This window comes from Actinia tenebrosa, unplaced genomic scaffold (genome assembly GCF_029948245.1).
Source record: "Actinia tenebrosa isolate PJP-AT-01 unplaced genomic scaffold, QUT_ActTen_1.0 PGA_scaffold17__23_contigs__length_9995812, whole genome shotgun sequence".
NCBI classification, from domain to species: Eukaryota; Metazoa; Cnidaria; class Anthozoa; order Actiniaria; family Actiniidae; genus Actinia; species Actinia tenebrosa.
In genome coordinates, this window is record NW_028292577.1 from 8,777,031 (window position 1) to 8,795,669 (window position 18,639).

The 18,639-nt window shown below is 44.0% G+C and overlaps 2 protein-coding genes across 3 annotated transcripts; one reads left to right on the top strand and one right to left on the bottom strand.

The window, feature by feature from the left end:
* Window positions 1–1,501: 1,501 nt before the first annotated feature.
* On the bottom strand, window positions 1,502–17,374 carry LOC148910425 (uncharacterized). Its single transcript, XM_089032108.1, has 2 exons — window positions 16,825–17,374; window positions 1,502–2,044 (listed from the first exon to the last, which is right to left on the bottom strand). The coding sequence occupies exons 1-2, from the start codon at window positions 17,249–17,251 to the stop codon at window positions 2,037–2,039; spliced, it is 435 nt and encodes a 144-aa protein (XP_088888234.1). The 5' UTR covers window positions 17,252–17,374; the 3' UTR covers window positions 1,502–2,036.
* LOC148910426 (uncharacterized) lies at window positions 2,541–9,665 on the top strand. 2 transcript variants are annotated; one of them, XR_016120117.1, is made up of 3 exons: window positions 2,541–2,652; window positions 2,720–9,509; window positions 9,577–9,665. XR_016120117.1 is itself a non-coding variant. In XM_089032107.1 (2 exons), exon 2 carries the CDS (start codon window positions 3,021–3,023, stop codon window positions 9,234–9,236), a length of 6,216 nt encoding a protein of 2,071 aa, XP_088888233.1. In that variant the 5' UTR covers window positions 2,541–2,652; window positions 2,720–3,020; the 3' UTR covers window positions 9,237–9,665. The 2 variants fall into 2 exon arrangements, 1 of the variants encoding a protein (XP_088888233.1); XM_089032107.1 differs by having other exon boundaries at window positions 2,720–9,665.
* Window positions 17,375–18,639: the final 1,265 nt, after the last annotated feature.

Genomic DNA, 18,639 nt, shown 5'->3' on the forward strand with positions numbered 1-18,639 from the left:
TGGGTAAGTTCCCTGCCTATCATTTCTTTACACTTCCCCGAAGACACAAGGATGTTAAGTTGTTCCTTGAGGTTACTTTCGTCTAACTGCGTGGGGACTTCATCTAAGAGCTGCTCAATCTCCATATACATTAACGTCATAAGGAAACCTCAAAGAGAAAATCATCTTGGAATGTTGGTGCGTTTTTAAATGCCGCATGTATTCGTGCAGCTGTTCCTTGCTTATCTCACCGCCGTAGTCGCTTAAAATGGTTTCCAGGTCAGACTTGCTCGGAGTATAAAATACTACGAGAGAGCCTATGTTTTCCCTAAAGGGCTTAGAGACGCTGGTAAGCTGCTGGGAAAGCAACCAAACGCTAATGTTGTCATGTCTGCCGCTAAAGGCGAGCTTCACTAATTCGGAGGTGCGCCTTTTTACGTCGTCCCCACAGGCAATGTCATCCAATATGAGGAGCGTCTGTGTACCTTTAGGGAATTGCTTGTGCCAGAACTTCAAATGGCTGGATAACTCGTTAGGATCTAAGATATCTACGAAGAAGTCGTCATCTTTCACTCCTATGCCCGTCCAGGTGCGGTTGTTCACGTAGGTGGGACAAAGCAGCACTATGTAGTCAAAGCGGTATCTAAAGGGTCCTAATAGCTGCTCCACGATGAACTGGGTCTTTCCGCAGCCGGTGGGTCCTACTATCAGAGCGTTACAAGGCATGTGATCTGGGTTCATATATAGATGGAACCAGTGGAAGCAGTAAGAAGGATTACCGCCGACGCAAAGGATAAAAGAGACACCATAGAAATGCAAAGGGAAGAGATAGACCGGTTAAAAGAGCGCGTACAGGAATTGTACGATGAAATGTGTGGTCTGAAGCGTGCAGAACGGTTTGGCGCGCTTTTGACAATGGCGGGCTGGGCTAAGGAGTCCATTAAGGACTTCATTCGATATCCCCCATAGATATATGGACTGCATTACGTGCGAACTACCTGCTGACTGCATCATCGTTACCCCTCCGACGCCTCGTAAGAAACACAGCTGCTGTCACTGTAATAAGGTATTCTCTGAAGAAGACTTCGTTGGACATTGGTGTCCCGCGGATACTAAAGCACAAAGGACTTTAGACGACGTTCGAGAAGAGTAAGAGGTCGCAAAGAAGATCTTACTAAACCCCAGCAAGAGGAATTAGCATAGGTCTTTCTTTTTTTATCGTTATTTTGTTAAATGCTGCAAAGAGGTCTCAAGTAAGGGTCTATCTTTTATTGTTATTTTGTTAAATCATCACGATCGAAGAATGGTTAACATGATTATCTTTTTGCTGGTTTCAACAATGAGAAAGAATGATACCTCATCTTTTAATGGGGGCTTAACAAAATAACGATAAAAGATAGATCCTTACTTGAGACCTCTTTGCAGCATTTAACAAAATAACAATAAAAGATAGATCCTTACTTGAGACCTCTTTGCAGCATTTAACAAAATAACAATAAAAGATAGATCCTTACTTGAGACCTCTTTGCAGCATTTAACAAAATAACAATAAAAAATAAGGTGTATATAATGGAGTGCATGCGATGTAATAAATCTTTCAGCAGTAAGCAGCGACTGCAATACCATCTTTCCAAGAAAGTCTGTCAGAAGACCGTAAGTACCCTTTGCGGTGACTGCGGTAAGGAACTGTCCACTGTACAGGCCCTACGATATCACCGCGAGAACAGAGTCTGCCTCAAAGACCGTTGTCTCCGTTGCGATGAACCTCACTTCGAGGAGAACTGGCATAAATACCGCTGTCGTCGTTACCACCTCGAAGATGTCGTCTGTGAAACCCACGGAGACTTAGCCGAACGTTGTTGTCCCCACGAAACCTCCCGGGTGCTCACGCGACGTAAGAAGGAAATAGACCAGACCTTCGTATGCTTTGACGACGTTGAGGGCGTGAGATGGGAATACAGGGAACACTGGGACGGCATTTGCAACCGATGTGGCTGTATACGTAGCGGTCAACATATTTGGTGTTGCCTGTACGACGGACCCAAGCCCTTAGACCATTACCTTGCTGTAAGAAAAGCATGGAAAAATGAATAATATATGATGTTACCTTACATCGCAGCGTTCGCAGGAGGAGCCTTAATTTACCATACTAATTACATGACAGAAAAAATGAGGTCCGACATAGCAGACCAATACTTAACCGCCCATGAGGATGACTAATCACATAATGGATTAGCGTCGGTGCGGCGTTCGATGTCAAACTTCCATCGACCATTCACTTTACCATAACTTCTTACGTGTGTGTATTCCTCACCTTGAAGGACATACCGCACGCAGTCAGGTGCCCATAAAGTGCACTCTTCATTGTCATGCATCAAGATTAACCTCAATCGGTTGATATCTTCAAACATGACATAATTTTTTATTTTGTAAGTTTGACCAACGGTCAGATTACGCCAGTGTGTCTGTTCAACTATCATTATATCTATGAAATATTCTTTGGTGAGTCCTTAACGCCTCCTGCGTCTTAAAAGCCTTAACACACCAAGGACAAGGTGTAGACGACAACTATTTGATTTCCTAATTAGCGTAGGTTATTAATATTCATAAGTTGAAATTATGGGATGTAAGCCGGGACAGGCAGCAAGACGATCGTAATACGTACACCATATGGTATGTCAAGATTATATTTGATTTTCCGTAAGATATAGGCTTTTAATTTGTAACTTTTTATTTCTAGTGAACCTCGTAATTATAAATCTGTCTATTGTGAATGAAATAACTGAAGAACATCAAGATTATCGAGAATTAAAACGCTGATATAATCGACGAGCGTTTTGCGTTGTGTACCCATTACTGAATTAGATGTCCCCACTGAACGAAAGAAGATGTCCGCTACATTATTGTTCACATATGTCATTCACCGACTGATGGACATTTATTAAGCTTGATTCTGCAGTTATCCAGCGTTTATTTCATCTCCGAAGAGTGTTTACAAGAATCGTACGGCTTGTGAATTCCTCGAATTTCCATGTGCAGCGATGGATGATGACACAGGAAGCCCGCCGGCAAGACGCAAGAAGCCCGCTGATCGTGAAAGTTGTGACGGAGTGAGAGAAGAGAGAGCTGAAGCTCTAAGACGCTCAAGATCGGGATATATTGGCCAATTGACAAAGAATTATCGAAATATAAAAGAAGTGATGAAATCAGAGAATTTCAATGATATTGATACCGTTCTGAGGATAAGGCAGAAAATATTGAACACATTTGATAACTTCGAACGGTGTTGTCAACAGCACTTAGAATGCTTGAAGGAACAGTTGGATATTGAAGAAGCTGAAGGCATTTACAGTAGAGAGCTAGAAGCTAAAAAAGACATTGAGGGAGAAATTGATGCGTGGACCCACCGGAACAAAAGACCGTTCATTGACTTTGATCTGCCTCTTGTCGAACCCTGCGATTCTAGTAGCCAAGCAGGCTCTAACGAAAGTTCCCAATCAAGTACAGCAACGAAGTTAAAGTTGAAAGCGAGGGCAGATCAAGCTGTTGCCGAGCTTAAGATTAGACAGTTGAAGGAAGAGCAAGAATTGCAAGAAAGAATTGAAGAGATGACGATGAAATTGCGGTTAGAGGAGGCAATTCAAGTCAATAAAATAAAACGTCGACACACATTACTAAAAGCTCAACACGAAATGGAACAAAGAAACACTGAACTAAAAATCTATGAAAGGGCCGAACGAGTTGAGCTATACAATTTTTACGACGACGACGACGACGTGTTACCTGGTTCAAACCCCTTTGGCTCCACACCAAGAAGTGCCCCAAAGGAATCGACTAGAGTTGCAGACTTTAGACAGCGCCTCCCTGTGAACCCGTTTGCAACTCCGATAACACCGATCTCCACTAACCCATTCGCAGCCCCGATGGCCCAGACGCCTGGCAGTTCGTTAGCAACACCGACAAGGGGAAGCTCAAGTAACCCGTTTACGACGACAGAATGGCCTGATGTAGTACACAGGAAGCCCAAACCGAAGTTTGTTCATGCTGCACATGCACCGACACCACAGGCATGGCTGGACCTGAACACACCCGAGTTCTACGTCGCTGATTATGATAACCGTCTAAGCGACACTGCCAATAACGATGAACCACCTAAGCCAGCAGTCCATGAGAAGGTCCTCAGTCAACTGATAAGGCAGCAAGAAAGGATCACCAGCGCCATGACCAACGCTTTAATGCTTCCTAAACCAGAGCTATTAACCTTTGATGGAAACCCATTATACTACTGGAGGTTTATTCGCAACTACGAACAGAACATTGAAGCAAAGACTGAGGATAACGGAGAACGATTGAATTATTTACTGCAATATTGTACGGGCAAGGCTAAAGAAGTGATCAAGAACTGTGTAGTATTGGACTCTACCGACGGCTACCTCACAGCACGAACGTTATTGCTTGAAAGATTCGGCGAACCTTATGTCATAGCCACGGCCTACATTGATCTTGTAACTGAGGGACCCCCGCTGAGGGCGTCTGATAGAGAAGGCCTGCAAGTTTTCGCCGATAAGTTAAAGGACTGTGAATTAACTCTACGTGCCGTTGGATATTATGACGACTTGAACAATGCTGACAACTTGAAGAAAATAGCAGAACGTTTCCCTGTCCACCTAAAGGCTAGGTGGCTCGAGAAGGCTAGAGTGATACGAAGCGGAGGAGGAAAACCCAGCATAGACCATATGTCCGAATTTTTGTCTGAGAGAGCAAAGGCCGCAAATGATCCTGTTTTCGGACAGATTATGGACTCAAAGGACACGTCCAGGGACAGAATGCGACCCCGAAGTAAACCGTTTCAGAACACGCCAAGGCCGCCAAGAGCTACCACCCTAGCGACACACCAAGCAGAAACGCCGAAAGTGACGGCAACAACAAAGGATTCACAATTAGCTTCGAGGGCCGCATATACTTTAAACGACCAGGTAAAGTGTGGTCTTTGTGCCCAAGCACATCTTCTCACAAGCTGCGATGAATTTAAGAAGAAGACGCAAGGTGAAAGAATGAAGTTTGTTCGAGACAAAGGGTTATGTGACAACTGCCTTAAGCGAGGACATAGAGCAAAGAATTGCTATCAGAAAAAACAGCGTGAAGTGGATTCCTGTGAGGGAAAACACCACACGTTGCTGCATCCACCGAACAGCTCTAACCTTAATCAACAGCCGAGCCAGGATTCAAGTAACAATACGAACAGTGCTAAAAATTATAATGTCGTCAAGGCTGATAGCGTAAACAGCGTCGATGTTCTTGCCAAGGAGAAAAGAGTATGTCTTCCAATCGTGCCCGTAAAGGTTCGTGGAAAGAAAGGTCAGAGATCTGTTGTCACCTACGCTCTTTTGGACCAAGGATCCGACACGACATTGTGCGAGAAACGCCTAATAGAACAGCTGGGAATCGAAGGCGCCGAACGAACATTCTCGTTGACAACTATCGAAAAGGCAAACGTTCAGCGAAAGGGATTAACCGCGAGTTTGGAAGTTACAGCTCTTGACTCAGACAATGTCGTCGAGATACCGACCGTATGGACAGTCAAAAAATTGCACATCACTACAGAAGGTGCACCCAGAGATGAAGACATTCGTAGGTGGCCACATCTAGCAGAAATACAAATACCTGAAATAGACACTGATGAAGTTACTTTACTCATCGGCAATGATACGCCTGAAGCCTTTTGGGCGTTAGAAGAGAAACGAGGACAACGGAAGGAACCGTATGCGGTCAAGACACTCCTTGGATGGACCATCGTAGGACCGATGACTGAGTCTAGGCATCAACAAAGCTTGAACGCACACTACATATCTTCCCATGGTGATGAGCTTAAGGCTCAAGTTGAAAGATTCTGGAGGACCGATTTCGGAGATGCAGTACTAAGTTCCGAAGAATGCATGTCAGCAGAAGATAAAAGAGCGTTGTCTATCATGCAGGAAAGCACGGTTTTATCTGAGGGTCACTACCAAATGGCCCTGCCGTGGAGAAACAGCAGTTATTGTACATTGAACAATCGACCGATGGCTGAGTTTAGACTTGCAACATTAAAACAAAGATTCCTGAACGATCCTGGACTTTATGAGAAATACAAAGAAGTTATAGATGACCATCTGACTAAGGGCTATGCCCGTCGCCTTCCCAACGAGAATTTTGACCAGAAGAGAGTGTGGTACCTACCCCACCATGCTGTGATTACCCCCAAGAAGCTACGCGTGGTATTCGACTGCGCCGCCAAATGGAAAGGCATGTCATTAAATGACCAACTATTGCAAGGACCTGATCAAACGAACAATCTCGTAGGCGTCCTTACTAGATTTCGCGAAGAGCCCATAGCACTAGCAGCAGATATCGAAGCTATGTTTTTGCAAGTCAAGGTTGAGCCCAAGGACTGTGACATGCTTAGATTCCTTTGGTGGCCTGATGGAGATCTTAGTCAACAGCCAGCAAATTTTCAAATGCTAGTCCACATTTTCGGTGCAACGTCTTCGCCAAGTTGTGCGAATTTTGCACTCAGAAAAACAGCTGACGACAATCAAACCGAATTTAATGATGAGATTGTGAACATCGTGCATAGGAACTTCTATGTGGATGATATGCTGAAGTCGACAAGTACTGTTGAAGGCGCTATACGAACTGCATCTGAAGTGACTGAACTGCTACGACGAGGAGGATTTCGTCTCACAAAGTGGATGAGCAATAGTAAAGAAGTCCTCAAGTCGATACCTGAATCTGAAAGAGCTAAGGCTGTAAAGGAACTAGACTTTGAACGATTTCCGACGGAAAGAGCCTTAGGAGTTGAATGGAATGTCGAGAAAGATTGCATCGGATTTAAGACACAGGTAAAGGAAAGGTCTCTTACAAGACGTGGGATGTTATCCATAACGAGTTCTGGCTATGATCCATTGGGTATCGCTGCTCCATTCGTCCTGTTAGCCAAGCTAATCTTGCAAGAACTTTGTAGACAGCAACTAAAATGGGATGACCCAATCCCTGAACATAACCTCGTTGAGTGGAAGAGATGGCTAGAAGACCTACCAAGACTGTCAAATATGAAGCTACCGAGATGCTTGAAGTCACCTGACCTTGGAGACATCGTCACCTATGAATTGCACCATTTCGCAGATGCTTCCCAGTCAGCTTATGGCACCGTATCGTACCTGCGGATGGTTGACATTAATGGGGAAGTACATTGTTCGTTCCTGAACGGGAAGTCAAGGCTCGCTCCTGTAAAACCAGTGACCATTCCTCGCTTAGAACTATCGGCGGCCGTTGTAGCAGTCAAAATTGATAAGATGTTAACAGCCGAGCTAGATCTGCCGCTGACTGAGTCGACGTTCTGGACTGACTCTACAACAGTGCTTCAATACATCAACAACTTCTCAAGACGATTCAACATCTTCGTGGCACATCGGATTGCTATCATTCACGAATTTTCTACCCCCAAGCAGTGGAGATATGTGAATACCAAAGACAATCCTGCGGATGATGCGTCCAGATGTTTGACCGCGGAGAAAATTACAGGAGACGAAGGAAGGCGATGGTTGTGCGGCCCTGAGTTTTTATGGAAAGGCCAAGATTCGTGGCCAGCACCAGTTCTCAAGATATCTGAGGTACCAAGTGACGACCCAGAAGTGAAGAGAGAGAGACAGGTCTATATGGCACAGCAAAGGGACTCAAAGAACTTCCTGCAACGAATGTACGAGCATTACTCTGATTGGTATCGCTTAAAGGTGGCCATTGCCTGGATGCTGAGATTCAGAAACTACTTCGTAAACAAGTTAAGAAGTTCAAAGCATGATATTGAAGTTAAGCCTGCTACAAGAGGAAGAATAACTGTGAAAGAGATTCGAGAAGCAGAAGTTGCAATTATCAAGGATGTACAAGGCCAAGGCTTCACAAGGGAAGTGAATATCTTGAGCAAACAGATTGAGAAGTCGAAAGTCAAAGTTTCCACAAGAGAGAAACCCCTACCAAAGGCAAGTTGCATTTTCAAGCTAGCCCCCGTGCTTAAAGGAGGAGTTTTATTAGTTGGAGGCCGCTTAGAGAACGCCCCAATTTCTGATGCAGCCAAACATCCACCAATTCTACCGAAGAACCACCCTGTCTGCGAGCTTGTTATTAGACATTATCACCAACTGTACGGCCACGCTGGAAGAGAACACCTACTGGCCCTTGTAAGACAGCGATATTGGATAGTAAGCGCAAGATCCCTAATTAGACGTGTGCTGACGACATGCTTTGACTGCCGAAGACGTAAGGCCCCGCCTATATCCCAACAGATGGCAAACTTGCCAGTTGACAGGCTCACCCCTGACGAACCACCATTTTCATTTGTTGGAACAGACTTCTTTGGTCCATTCTTAGTGAAAAGAGGTCGGAGCACAGAGAAACGGTACGGATGCATTTTCACTTGTTTAACATCACGAGCCGTACATCTAGAGGTTGCTCATAGCTTGGAAGCAGATTCCTTCATCAATGCGTTGCAGCGGTTCATGAATCGCAGAGGAAGACCCATCGAAATCAGAAGCGACAATGGTACTAGCTATAAGGGTGGTGAGAGAGAGCTACGCAAATCTTTACAAGAATGGAATGTTCAGAAGATCGAGAGTTTCCTAAAACAGAGAGAAATCGTCTGGAAGTTTAATCCCCCAGGAGCCAGCAGCATGGGTGGAATATGGGAGAGAATCATAAGATCTGTAAGGTCCATTTTAAGGGCCCTGTTGAGGGAGCAAGTTACTACAGACGAAGTCCTGTTGACTTTAATGACGCAAGTGGAGGCCATTCTTAACAGTAGGCCGTTGACAACTTGCAGTGATGATCCCAAGGACGACTCCCCTTTAACGCCTAACCATATCCTGTTACTGCGTCCAGGAGCGAGTATGCCTCTAGGTGTATTCACGGCTTCTGATAACTATGGCAGACGTCGATGGAGACAGTGTCAATATCTAGCCAATCTGTTCTGGCGCCGTTGGCTCAAAGAGTACCTACCAACTTTACAATTGAGGCAGAAATGGATCTCCCCACAAAGGAACCTAGCGAAAGGTGATGTTGTTTTGGTGGTGGACGAGACCGTTAAACGGGGCCAGTGGCCTCTGGCATGTGTACTAGAAGTTTACAAGGCAAGGGAGGGACTTGTACGCTCCGCAAGAGTCAAGACGTCTAAGACAGAGTTGGTCCGTCCCATTCACAAATTGTGCTTGCTGGAAGGAGTTGATTAAAGCCTCAAGAATCAAGGAAGCACTGTTAGCGAATTACACAAGAACATTGTTGAGTTAATTGATAATTGTGCTATGAAACCAAATTAATTTGTTATTGTCGTCAGGACAATGATTTAAGAAATGATCCATAAGAAATGCCTCATTTGGGGCCAGTAATGTAGACGACAACTATTTGATTTCCTAATTAGCGTAGGTTATTAATATTCATAAGTTGAAATTATGGGATGTAAGCCGGGACAGGCAGCAAGACGATCGTAATACGTACACCATATGGTATGTCAAGATTATATTTGATTTTCCGTAAGATATAGGCTTTTAATTTGTAACTTTTTATTTCTAGTGAACCTCGTAATTATAAATCTGTCTATTGTGAATGAAATAACTGAAGAACATCAAGATTATCGAGAATTAAAACGCTGATATAATCGACGAGCGTTTTGCGTTGTGTACCCATTACTGAATTAGATGTCCCCACTGAACGAAAGAAGATGTCCGCTACACAAGGTACACGAATGCCTTCCGCGTAATGGTCGATCTCCCTACATATAAGGTCGTAATCGTTGCACACCATGGTTAGGTAACCATTTGCCTCGTATTGTGCGAGTAACGCCTCTTGTTTTGAGGATAATACGCCGTTACCCTTAGGCGTCTTCAACTCCAGGCATAACCCATTATGTTTTTTATGTGCATTAAGGACTAAGATGTCGGGTTGCCCCGCCTGATACCCTTTCTGCCAACATACTATCCTTTTGCTAGCTGAGTCCTGTAGTTCTCCAAGACCTGGTGCGAGCAGTAGGATAGGGTGGAATCGACGTATGTAGTTTACGACCTTCTTATGCAGGTCAAATTCATTTTCTATTTTGAATACCAACTTGTTAGGACTGTCAAAGCGTTTGTCCATTGCATATTTACCTGTTTTCCTGAGGGTAGGGAGAACTTCCTCTAAGACCCAATCCTGGAATGTCTCTGCCGTTGGCATCTTAGAGCTAAATATCAACTGATACAACCCAGATTCAGTTACGTACAGGGAATTAGGCTGTGAATGAGAGGGGAGGCGATTCACCTCCACTCTAAGTTCGCTAAGCTTTACCTTGTATTTATCGCAAACATGCGCCTTAATTGCATCTTTTGGACGCTCGTAACCCAACGCAGCCGCCACTTCCTTTGCTTTGAAATAAAGTTTATCGCCTTGCACTATGCATTGCAGTTTAGTTTCATTGTTTTCAAATACGCGAAGCATTATATACGTAAGGGATATTTCATTCTTTTTTTTGGATGAGGGAGCGCAGCGCATCAATACGCAACGCTCTTTAGCTGATTCATTTCTACGCTCAGTTGCGCGTCTGAGACTACGAAGATATACGCGTTGATCTTAGTAGTGTCGCTGGCATGTTTGGTGCGCTTGATCTCCAACGTAATACCGTCCTGGGTATTTACCAGCCGCAATCCCTGACCATGTAGGTCTTCGTCGTTTGTCGTGCGCATGTCGATCCACAGCGCGTACTTATCCTTAAAGAATTCCTTTGGACTAATTTGATCGCCAAACTTACGCGCGACTTCCCGGTACATGTCCTCAGGCTTTATCCCTTGTGAGTAAACCTTATTAGGTACTCCGTTAATGCTAACGCCTACGTTAGTGATGTTAGGATTAAAGAATGCCTCAGAGTCACGCAATCCTGCCGTGTATGTCTTTGCGAACAGCAACATTATCCCTGTAAGGCTGCGTCTGGGTAGGTTAATGCTTTGGTTGATGACCTCTTCGACGTTGTTCGTGAAGCTAAAGGTCTTGTACATCACGACGTGATCGTAAAGGAAAGCCTTCCCAGCGCTGTATTCCATGCCAGCGCTACGAGCCAGCTCTTCGCTGTGTACCGTCTCGTACTGCAGCTCCAAGTTCTTGATGAAATAAGGATCCACAGCTGATGAACTTACATCTTTTCCTTGCAGGACGTTCGTAGTATCTGCTAGGGTCACTTCGAACTGCAGTTCGCTTAGCTGCCTTGGGTAGTATGCACCGTGGTTCGTGATAATTTCGAAATCTAATGGAACGACATATTTAGTACCATAAGCAGTCTTTATTTCGTCTTCTCCTGAGGCGCCAGAGGTTGCGCTTCTTACTTTGCGTATGGCTGCGCTTGCTATTCCCTGCTCTATCCTTTGCGCGCGGTCAAATGCAGTCAACCATAAGTCTTTGTACGTGGTATACAAATCATACCTGTTTAAGTCCAGCAAGGATTCCCCGGCGAACTTTACGCGTATTTTGGAAACAAGGTTTCTACCTGCATTATTGACGACGTAACGCGCGTCTGCGGTATCTGGCTGTATTGCTAGGTTAAACCTTAGCGCCAGGGTACCAGGAACCAATACTAGGTTATCCGTTAGGCGGGGTACGCCTACATACAGCGTCTCACCTGGCTTAGCGCTAGAAGGCGTGAATGTAACCCGGTGAAAGGTGCGTTCTGCTTTCAGTCCGCCAACCTGCTTAGGTAATACGTTGGGATTTAACTTTGAGCTTATCATATATAATGGAAGTAGAAGGTGATTTTGATCCCCTTACCGAAGAAGGTCAAGTCGACATTAACGACGAAGAATACGAGTCTTTACTACCTAAAACCAACGACCCCACGGAATTCCGAGGTAACATGGTGCGTCGGTTTGGAAAAAGAGTCCGCGCCGGCTGGATGGCTTTCCTAGACAAATACCGCACTAAGAACCCAGGCAAACCCATACCAGAATACATAAAGCTCGATAACATCGACTTTGGTAGTAACACGATGATGAAACCTCCTAGGAGCAAAACCGCGGAAACCAGCTTTGGTCCGGACGGCAACATCCCCGAAGCCCCCGGCGCTGCATGGCTTAGTAGGGTTCAGGAACAAATGGACGAATCCATGGAAGAAACCCCGGACGACTTTGATAGGATCAAGGAAGAATTCCCAAACTGGGATCCAAACAAAGTCCAAGTAATGTTTGACGCGGATAACGAATGGGGCAGGGAAGTCGTAGTAGCAAGGTTAAATAGGTCTAATGCTCATCCATATGTCATCAGGGACATAAATGGTAAATACTACGCAGATAAAAATATTCCTCCAACCCTTAGAAAGACATTAGGAGAACCCAACTTACCCGAAAGAATGAGAGAAAATAGTGAGAATATTGACGAAGCCGTCGAAAGAGTTAAGACCATAATGCAGCGGCAACAAAAAGGTCTTGAGGCGATAAGGGAAGTAGAAGAGCTAAAGCAAGCGATGGAGGAAAGGGAAGCAGATTACATACGGCAAAACCGACTACTCCTTGATGCTCAAAAGAGAGAACTTGACGACAAGAATCAACGCATATTAGAACTTAGAGAACAAAGAGACATTTCTCTTCGCGAAAAAGACACAGCGCCCAAAGGGCATTCAATCTCACCCTGCAAGACCTGGATATAAGCAAGGAAGAAGCCAAGGACTTACGTACCACCATAGAGGGTTCTTTGGTGGAGCGGCGGCAGTTAGTTGCTGAAATCAACATTAAAGAAGAGCAAATCCAGCAAAGAGATCAGGCCATCGAAGACCTGGAGGGGCAAATAGAGCGGCAGCAGGAAATAATCAATGACCAAACTCGTCCCGAAGAGGAAAGGGAAGCAGCTCAAAAGGAAGTAGAAACCCTTCAGGAAAGAGTCGCGGAATTACAAGCGCAAAAGGACAACCTGGAAAGAGAATTGGGACTTACCACCAAGGAAAAGGTAAAAAGAGCTCTGGTGAAGTATGGTATTCCGCTGGCATTTGCGGTCGCTATTAGCACCGTAGTAGGGGTAATACTATCCGCGCTTAAGGCTACAGGCGCGGGCGTAAAGAAATTAGGCAATGGACTAACGGACTTGGGAAAAAAGATGGCAGCCGGCTTGCCTGGGCTGCTGGGTTCGGTTGTTTCCTTGGCACTTAGGGCCGGTGGAGAACTGCTAAAGTTCGTGGGGAATAACATTTGGATCTTGGTTGTCGCTATTGGAGTGGTACTCCTGAAGAAGATGAAGGGTTAATCTTATCCTTGTGTATTACTGGTGGCTTATCGTCGTCAGGCGCCCGAGGCGTCCTCGACTGGGGATAAGTAAAGATAGTATTCACACCGCCCTGATAATGCGGAACTAGCGGCAGCACACTCATGGTGCTAATGGGCTTATGATTCCAAATAGCATCAGTCGGAGGATTTTTTGACGGGGCGGCATTTATCTGAACGCGACCCAGCTTACCGGCATCGGCGCCCGACGTCATCTTATCACTGGGGCGAATCTGTAACTTCGCATATTGGCAATTGGCTATCATGTGAAAAGTTACCGGCGTTAAGTCTTCTGCGCTTGTTGGATAGGGTTCAAATGAGAAATGAACTGGGTTCCTATTGTTGTCTTTTTTTCTGTAAGGCTGTAATGGTCGGTTACTCTCATCAACGATCCTAAACCCAACATTACATGACCACCCCGTTGAAATACTAATAGTACACATGATTAATCCCAGACCTCCAACCTTTACCCACAATTCGGTGTCAAACCATTCATCATTTACGTAGTCCTTCTCCTCCAAGTAATGAAGGAACCAATCTTCCTTTACATGTGGGTTATTCATATATTTAAAGGCTAACCACCGTAAGAGTGCTAATGCTCTTGTGATTATAAACGTAATCTCTTTGATCCTCTATGCTATTTACCGTAACCTTTCCCGTATCGTCTACTCTTATCTGCAGCTTTACCTTCCCGTGGCAATCGGTAACCATGTGAAAAGTCCAAACGGAATGATTTTCAAGGCTATTCGCTGGCGGCTCTACGGAAAAATGCGTAGGCTCCCTGTTGTTCGTTTTCGTACGCATAGGCTGTAATGCTCCATTGTCATCCAGGAACCTAAAGCCCACGTTGGCGTGACTACTCGTGCCAATGCAAATACTACAAAGGATCAATTTCTTTCCTGAGTAGTTCAGATCCACGGACATGCCCGTGACATCAACCCAAGATGCTTGGGTGTATTTTTTCTCGCCTGTGTAAGTCGTATAGACACAATCTACTCCAGCTACGTAAGGGTTGTTCATCGCCATATATAATAACTCAGACCAATGCTTGCAACTGTTAAGCCGGCTTTTAGTAAGTTATGGTCATATTCCTCAGGTATCGTAGGCAGGACCTTCTTTGATGGTTTCTTAACTACGGGCAGCTTTGCTTCGTGTGACTTTTTTGGCTCCTCTACAAAGTGAGGAATGCCCTTGGTCATGTCAGAGTTCACGTCATTCGCCCCAAACTTCATATCCTTAGTAGCTCGTTGAAGTTTGTTGTTATAACCCACGACGGAATTAGTGTTAATAACCAAATTACTTGGCATTAACCAACAACCCGGGGCTACTGCATAGTCCAACCTTGCCTTAGAATTTTGTATAGCTAGTTGGTAACGCTGTACGCCCTTGCTAATATCACCCTCCAAGATTGAACTTTCAAATAGAATCAAAGCTTCGGCTCGCGTTTCTTCTGCGGCGCCCGTATTTCCGATTATGCTGGATCGGGTGTTTACCTGAGCCCCCAAAATGAAATACACATAAGCTTCTATGCTGCGATTCAAACGAGCAAGACCAGCTCTAGTTAGTCCTTTACCTTCTGGAGGTATGAAATTAAGATATTGCTTCGTTTGCTCGTCGTTGGTAATCTTAATAATCAGTGGATTGGCCCCTGCATACTTACCACCCTCGTCTTTGAACAGAGGTCCGTCTCTAACTTCCTTAGTGGTCTTAGCATTTGGTTCAAAGAAGGTGCTACTGTCGTGAGTTTCTTTGTGATACCCAGTGTTCCATCGTAGATTCAACGCATGAACTTCTTTATCGCTTAGCACATGTCCACCAATCCCCCAATAAGCCCAAATGTGCCCCAAACCATTGTTAGCACCCGCGGTGCATCTAAAATCCTTCCCTACAACACCGAACTCCTTACAAAGTCGGTCGTAAGCAGGAACGTTGTATTTGTTATCTCTTGGATAGAACGCAGCATCTCCTGGTAATGCAGTAACGCCCATCTCATGCAGTATTCTTCTAACCGTGAAGTGAAAATGAAACTTGAATATTGAATTCTTCATCAAGTTTGCACTTACACCGCAGCCGCTAGTGGCACACCAAAGCGCAAAGTTTAGTTGCTGCGGCCAATAACGCATGTTAGGACCACTTAACCATTCATGAGATTCCTTAGCGGTGGTATGAACAATGGGTACGTCTTTGAAGATATCCCGCACCTTTAACGGAAAGGAATGGTTGTTAGAAATGCGCATGTTCAACGTTAGGTTCAAACTTGGGTGTTTATCAAATGAAACTGCGGGTATCGGATAAGTACTGGTACCAAGCAATAATTCCTTTGACCAACTGGGTTCAACATGCGTTGGCGCTGGCGTTGGCTTATGCATTGGCGAATGCTTCAGTTGATCGTCTATTTGATTAACCAGCGTAGGCTTCAAATCCTCGTTGCTGTACATCCTAGAGCCGTTATAGTAAATACCATCGGGTCTTCTTTCGAACTTACTGGGGTCTGCATGTGGAAACATCTTCCTAAATGCTCTCCAATTCCAGTAATCCCGGTTGTCGTGATGTGGCTGCTCCTCAATATCATTCCCAAAAGCGTCGTACATTAGTATATATAATGGATGTTATACCATCAGCACCTCAGTTGTACCCAGATGTTCCAAACTATCACACCACAGCACCAATTGAAAACGCCGAGAACTTTCGTTTGAATAAAGCGAACTTAATCTTGGCTTACTTGGAAGGGCAGGCAAAACACTACGAAAAAGTCCGAAAAAAGTATGCTAGAGCCCGAAGCATATTACATAAAATCGCGATAACTTCCGGCTCCATGTCCGTGGCTTTAACAGGCTCTGGCGTTGCTACTTCGCTTACTGGACCCGGAATAGTCGTTGGCGTTCCTTTGGCCAGCGTTGGGGCAGCCTGTGGTATTATTTCGGCTGTTGCTACGGGCATTATGAAGCAGTTGTCAAGCAAAATATCAAAACACGACACGACAATAGCTCTGTCAAGGGCTAAAGTAAATACGATCACTGACCTTGTCTCAAAGGCTTTGCGTGACAGAAAGATAGACGACGTAGAATTCTCGCTTATCTTAGCCGAAGAGGAAAAGTACGAGAAATTAAAGACGGACATAAGGAATAAAAAAACAGTCGTAAGAGATCTTTCCGAGGAATCTCGCAAAAAGATCTACCAGGAGGCAAAAGAAGAGCTTCAAAGAAAGCTTGCTCAGTAAACATCTGCTTTGAAAAAAGCAAGACAGGATTCTATTTGCATATTGAACGCCGGCTGTCTGGTTCATATGCAAATTAATTTCACAAATCTATTTCACAAATGTGAAACGTTTTCACAATTGTGAAAGAAAATTGTGAAGGTTTTGATTGGCTGAAAACATATGACGTAATCGTTCACTATCTTCTTGGAATCCATCCTAACAGGGGGTGGTTGGGGTCTATCTTGTAAAATATTTCGTAAATTACGTCAGGGTAATAAGGAATATCCTTATCCAGCCGACAAAACATCCACTCGGCTTTTGTCATATCAGAAACCTCGGGAATAGACTTACCGGTAATTTCAGACAAAAGATAGGGAATAGCTTTGTAATATTTCCCTAGTTTTAATTTTTTCAATGTCTTCCGTAGACTTTGTGGGGTTGGCTCTTCTAAATGGTCTATGATTTTCTTCTTTACTTCGTTGTCTAAATATACCGGTCGATAACCTTGGATATGACTCATCCAGTCCCTAAAGTATTTTATTCTTTTGTATGGCGTCTTCTTACGACCTCCGTTGGAATAATATTGTTCCCTGGTAGCACAAGGCACGGCATTACGAATATTTTTACCGCACTCGTAACACTGTGCTGACGTGTCGTCTTCTATTTGCATTTTCTTACCACAACAAATATACTTATTTGGTTTAGTAGGTACAAACTTGGGTTTCAAGCACTTTACACAGAAATCATAAACAAACTCTTTACAATCTTCGCACTCCATATATAGACTAACATATTTGCGCTGTTGCCCCCAACCACACTTGGAGTGGGTTGTTTCCGTAGGTGGATTTTTGACACGGGTCTTGCCCGTGTTGAGATTGCGCTGGAACCCCCATTCCCTATACTACTCGGTCTTTACCCCAAAACATTAAAATGTTCATTTGTGAATGAAAGGACTTTTTGAACAAAACAACACACCACACAAATAACTTTAAAATGAAAGCTGCAATTGTAGGAATAATTTTAGCTTTGAACGAATCTGTGAAGAACTAAATTAACTTTAAATCCGAGCTCATTATAGTCAAATTTGCAAAGTTCATTTTAATGATGCAAGCTATAAAGCAAGATAGAAATCACGGCAAACTTCCAATAATAAAATGAATCTTTGAACCTTGAAGGAACGCATGAGTTGGTTTGACTGTAATGCAAATTTGGGCTTTCTTGCTCAGCACTCCTCACAAAACGAACAAAATTTTTAACGATCTTTTACATTTGATTTAAATCAAGTTAATTAAGATACTTTCACTCAGCACACTTAAGACGTCGTCAGTTAACTCCGAGTTAATTTAAACACCTCCCTGGTTAATTATAATAAGATATAGATAGTGACCTTCTTCAAGCTGTTATCAACAGCCAAACACCTAAGATGACGTAGCCTGCATTGCAGGCGTTAGACTAGAACGTAGTAGACACTTGCCGTTCCTCCTATTACTCGTAAACAACCTTTATTCCCTAGAGCGACCACAGTAAATCCGTGAAACTTTAGTAATACTAAATAGCACAATTTCATGCAAATTCCATTGTTTTCTATTGTTTAACTAGCACTATTTTGTACTATTTAGTAATTAGTGTTTCACGGATTTACTGTGGTCACTCTATCTCTGATCTCTATTAATTGGAAATATCAGATCAAAAATCAGTGTTATATAGTACCGTTAGCTCATGAAAATTTAGTCCTAGTTTCTTGTCTTAATTGTTAACTCGTTTTCAAGGCTGACGCGCTAACTGCTAGTCTTATACGTCCTAGATTTGCCCGGGGGGGGGAGGGGGGGGTACTACCACCCCAACTTGGTTAGGGGTGTGTCGCCAGGACCTCAAAACCCTGACCCTATCCCAGACCTAAAATTTTGATTTTACATACCCTACCCCAGACTAAAACTAAGAATTGTACACCCTATCCCAGATTAAAAGACGGAAAAGACGGTTTTTCAACAGATTGCAATCAATTTTTACTAACGTATTTATTGTTTTTGTGCCGGCAGAAAGCGTAGCCTATTCGCCAGACAAAATTGACCAAATCGTTAACCCTATCCCAGACTAAAATGATACCCTATCCCAGACAAAATGTCAAAAAATGATACCCTACCCCAGACCCAAAAGCCGAAAAAC